The 5,223-nt window shown below is 37.6% G+C and overlaps 1 protein-coding gene across 1 annotated transcript; it reads right to left on the bottom strand.

Moving 5' to 3' along the window:
* Positions 1-994: 994 nt before the first annotated feature.
* Positions 995-4,196, bottom strand: LOC103343203 (abscisic acid 8'-hydroxylase CYP707A2). Its single transcript, XM_089055714.1, has 7 exons — positions 3,797-4,196; positions 3,345-3,663; positions 2,682-3,074; positions 2,399-2,588; positions 2,201-2,307; positions 1,773-1,891; positions 995-1,595 (listed from the first exon to the last, which is right to left on the bottom strand). Exons 1-7 carry the CDS (start codon positions 4,012-4,014, stop codon positions 1,502-1,504), a joined length of 1,440 nt encoding a protein of 479 aa, XP_088911840.1. The 5' UTR covers positions 4,015-4,196; the 3' UTR covers positions 995-1,501.
* Between the last annotated feature and the right edge of the window lie 1,027 nt (positions 4,197-5,223).

Genomic DNA, 5,223 nt, shown 5'->3' with positions numbered 1-5,223 from the left:
GCGTATAGGCCAAAACCAACTGAGCCAAACCAAATCAAATGGTTTGGTTTGGTTCAGTTTGATTTATTCTATGATTTTTGTCAAAATCGACTCGAACCAAACTGTTATATTGTATTTGATTCGATCACAATTTTGAGGTGAAACTTATCCAATCCAAATTTCGCCTACTCATAATTTGACTACTTCTATCTAAAATAATGTGTTTGTCTCTATATTTAATTACCACTAAATGACTAATAAAGTACCTATTAGGATTTTATTTATTTATTTAATTTATATTTATTTTTTGTGGCACGGTATTTCCAACAAAAGCTCGGTTGTAAATGTAAGCTTTCTTCATGCTTTGTTTTGGTACATTCATTCGGAAGTTTCTTATATGATCCACCATGTAGGAGATGATGATACGCAAAACTTTTCCCTTATTTTATGTAGATCGTGTTTGCCGTGCCATTCCCTGGCTCCTGGCTGCTAACTGCTAGCCCTACTGGTAATAGTGGTGGAGCAAAGTTCTTGAGTTGTTTACAATTTGATTAATACTGTTGTTTACGCAACTATACAGCTGTCTAAATCTAGTGAGACATTTTAATGATTGATGGTTTCTGTCTTCATCTAATTGAGATATTTGCTCCAAGTCAAAAAATTGTGTTTGGGAAAATAAAATCATGTATAATAGATATGGAGAAAAACTTATCATATATTTCATACAATTTTTATTATTATTATCATATCATGTTATGAGAGAAAAAGAAAAAAAGGTGTGAAACATGTTACATGAAAGTTTTATTTGATAGCTATTTCATATTTCATCGCAGACTTTAAGAGTGCCGTAAACAGTAGGGCATTTCTGCGTCATCTCTCTCTATTTCTCTCTCTCTTGTTAGGATGATTCTTATTATAAAAGCAAGCATCACACCTACTATTATTTCAAACAAAAAAAGTAAACAAATATGCTGGGCGTTTGGAACGTGGTTGGAAATCACATAAAGACATCACGTTTGAACTCAGACAAAACCAAAATTCAGTTTCATTCATTGAATTGCATCTTCATTCTGCCTTGCGGCTCTTTACATTTATTTAAGAAAGAAGAAAAATATTTTAAAATTAGTTAAATACAATTAGTTCATCCTTCCTACCTGCTTAGATACAATTATCACATTCGGTGAGGAGTTTTCCTCTTCATGATCTCTTGCCAAAAAAGAACAAAAAAGGAGAAAACATGACATGGCTTGCATTTCATGTTTTGGTATGAAGCCTCTGTTCTCTGTACACTTTGGCTTCCTCTGTTGCAGCAGCATGTGTTCCTATCTTCAACTTTCTTAATACTTTTTCGGTATCATCTTTTCTCTTGGCCAAAAAGAAAAGGGACTTTGGGTAGCTTTCCTCATGCTAAAGGTTCGTGTCTGGCTCACATCAATATTTCTTCATTTCTTTAAGAAACTAGAAAGAAACCAATTCTCTAGCAAATTGCAATGGAAAAGGAAGTGTCTGGAGTGTTATGGGCTTATGTTTTAGGTGACAATCTGATGGGCAGACCATTTTGGGGAAGAGCAAAAGGGCCATACTGGATGCCATTTTGTGCACCAACCATAGACCACCTGCAGAATGCAACAAACAAGGCCATGTCAGCTCCAACGGATCATAAAATCATTGACATTCTATTTTAAGAAAGTATGGCCTTTTTATTACTGTGCTCTCTGTCTCTGATGCTCTGCCAGAGCCCACCCCCTCAAAACTCAAAAGGTTCAACAACTCAAGGGGAATCAAGTACCTACCTGTACTTTGTTGTCAGATGGTGTAAAAGGACCAAAATCTCCAGCTTGGCTAATTCATTCCCAGGACATGAGTGGGTCCCGCTGCCAAATGGCATGTATGTGTTGGGCTTTGGAGCAACCTGTCACACAACATGTTTAATTGATGAGTATCCACCGCATCCAATTCCAATTCCAATGAATAATGTGATCATGATGATGCTGTGGTGGTTCAGTTTTAGGAGAGACTTTCATGCAAGGGAAAATCACTTTAGTTATTCCTGAATAATAGCACAATAACACGTGGAATAACTTTTTCACTGGTCTTTGTATTATTGGCCGGAGATAGCAAAACAGTACTATTCTCGTTACAAGAAAGTTTTTCTGCAGTTTTAGAGGAACAGAACACAGATATATGAAATTATATGCACATAGTATCAAGCTATATTCACCTCAAATCTTGAGGGATCAAACGTTTCAGGTTCAGGAAAGATTTCTGGGCTGTGGTGAATGTTTCTGAAAAGTGGTAAAACTTTCCACCCTTTTGGTATAAGATAACCTGAAAAATAATTTTCAATTTTAATTAGGCTAGAACAGATTTTAACTTTCAAGTAAAAACTACATCATTGACTTCAATTTTTTTAACTGACCTTCATATTCAACATCTTCCACGGCTTCCCTGAAAGTAAAAGATAAGATTGAAGCAACTCTAAGTGTCTCCTGAATAACCCTTGAAGTCATTGGCATCTTCTTGGTATCTGCCCAACTCAGAGCCTTCTGGTTCCCTTCATCATCACCCTCCTCTTCTTCTTTTGTCCTCATTATAGCCTCTTGCTCTTCCTGTAAAATCACAGCCAGTAGGAATAAGAACCCACCAAGAACAAAAAAACAAAAAAATGACACAACATAATTGAATTGAATTAGTAAGCTTACAGTGACAGCTTGAAGAACACTTGGGTTTTCGCCAAGGTACTTGACAATCCAAGTCAAAACGCTGGCCGTTGTGTCACGAGCAGCGAAAATGACACCGATGACGTTGTCAGCAATCTGTTGGTCTGTGAGGCCTTCTTTGTCACCCATAAATGATCCAAGAAGGTCCTTATGGTCCTCCACCTGCTTCCTCTGCCTCCTTGTGGAGATAATTTTAGCTAAGATCTGAGCAAGCTCCTTCCTGGCTTTCATTGATTTGTGAAAGAGTGTGCCTGGAAGATTAATTGGCATTGAATTGTAACCCTTCTCAAGAATGTAGTAGCACCTCTTCAGATCCTCTCTGTACAGAATTTCATCCTTTCCAAAAATAGAAAGGAGTGCAACATTGAATGTGAACTGCAACAACAGCAACAATTGATTGATCAGCACAAATTAAATATAATATCATCCCAAAATAGCTGGTACCCATTTTAAATATTTGATTGCTAGTTGCATAAATATGAATATTATAGCAAGTAGAGGAAATGTTCTCTTGCCAGAAATATATTTATATACTTCTGTTTGCCCAGTTTTTTTAGTTTTATTTTATGTTCTCTGTTCTGCTCTGTTCTGCTCTGTTCTGTTCTGTTGAGAGAGAGTGGCTCTGGTCTGGTCTGGCTAACTCACCGTTTTCATTTCTTGGAAGGTGTTGACCAAGCGGCCTTCCCAGGACTGAAGAGAGTCTTTGGCTATGGATTCAATGTCAGGGACTATGCTCCTGATGGCTTCAGGCATGAAGGCACGGAGGACAAGCTTCCTCAATTTGGCATGGTAATCTCCTTGGTGGAAAAAGATGGCTTGTTTCCCCAACATCCTCTCTTTGCTTGCTGGGAAGGTTGGTTTGAACAGATGGGATCGAGTTACAAGCACAAATTTTGCAGCTTCTGGGCTTGAAATCATGACACAGGGACAACCCAAGATGTGGGTTTTGAAGATAGACCCAAACCTATATAATATATATCAACACAGCACGCATATTAATTCACATGGGCATAAAATCAAGTAGCAAGTAGGCAATTAAGCAAAACCCCAAGATGTGGTTTTCCATTTGGTAACCAGAACAATGGATGAATTGTTACCTCTTTTGTTTTGAGGCAAAGAAGACATTTGGGTTTTGAGAGTAGAGTTGGAAGGTCTCTCCAACATAGGGCCAACCTAAGGAACCAGGTGGAAGTGGGAGTTTGGGGCTACTGGGAGTGAAGAAGAGCTTGGAGATGAGGGAATGGATGAGAAAGAGGAAGAAAACAACAAAAGCAAGCATGCAAAGCATGGAGTATAAAATACTGCTGATTTCCATGTCTCTAGATATGAATATAGCTTGCGCTTCTGCTTCTTGTAATTTTGGGTTGGTTTAATGGCTGATAGTTTTGTGAGCTACTAAATTGATTGTCGCAGTAAAAAACAATAACTAGAGCAATCGAATGAAATGGGGTTGAACCAAAAGAAACAACGAAACTGCTTGTGTTGTGTTATGTGATGAAAACAAGCGAAATGGAGGACTATTTATAGGCTATGATGTGGGCTTTGAGACGAAGATGCGAGGAAAGAAAAGGTGCTTTCAATTACAGCTCGAATCCCACACACGGAATCTGCCTCCAGCTCATTCCTATGCTTTCCATTTCTCTATTTACTCGTTTCTGTGTGTGTGTGTGTGTGTGAGAGAGAGAGAGAGAGCACGTGTCGAAGAGAAGCAATGCATAAAGAACGTGTACTAGTGTGCGAGGGTCCTGGCAGGAGTTTGACCGTACAACAGTGTGACGGCCGTTAGTGAATCACGAAATAAGTATATTTTCTAGTAGCACGGTTTTTATTAGCAGAAAACAAACACCCATCAAACTTTAGAAGGATGCAAAAACACCTCTTGTCTCTTCAGCAATACAAAAAGGCAAACCTTTTATCTCATCATCCTCCATCCGTACTCTTTCCCCATTTCTCTTTTACATATTTTACTCTCTTGCAATTTCATTTCTACACTCACTCTACTTTACACCAACCCCACGTACGAATAATCTCTCTAATCTACTATGTATTTACTCAACTATCTTGCGATCTTTGTATGAAATTGCACAATAACTAAATATGATGTAGAATAGTTAACCAAATATCTTGTGATTATTGTTTTGAAGAGACAAGTGCAACTCATTATTGTACTGTGACATATGTGCTTTTCGGCCAAATAACGACATTTGTTAGGTCAAAACAATGATTAATTTGAGGGTAATTTTGGAATTTTTGTAGTATGTTTCCAATTAGGATTACTAGAGTTTCTAGAGCTCGAGGTAGTACTAATATCAATATTAGCTAAGGGACTAGTTGTTATACCTATTTTGTTATCAATAAAACTTTTTAATGGATATTCTAGGTTTTCTTGTGTGTTAGGCTATCATGTGATTGCAAATTACTATCACTGTCAAATCTCATGCAGAACTCCATCTTGAACATTGATTGGTTCCTTGACTATCCCAAGTTATTGTGTTATTGGATGGGGAGAGTAAAACAGTGATAT

The sequence above is a fragment of the Prunus mume genome, linkage group LG7 (genome assembly GCF_029339155.1).
Source record: "Prunus mume cultivar Tortuosa linkage group LG7, ASM2933915v1, whole genome shotgun sequence".
In the NCBI taxonomy this organism is placed as follows: Eukaryota; Viridiplantae; Streptophyta; class Magnoliopsida; order Rosales; family Rosaceae; genus Prunus; species Prunus mume.
This window is presented reverse-complemented; position numbering and strand designations above follow the sequence as displayed.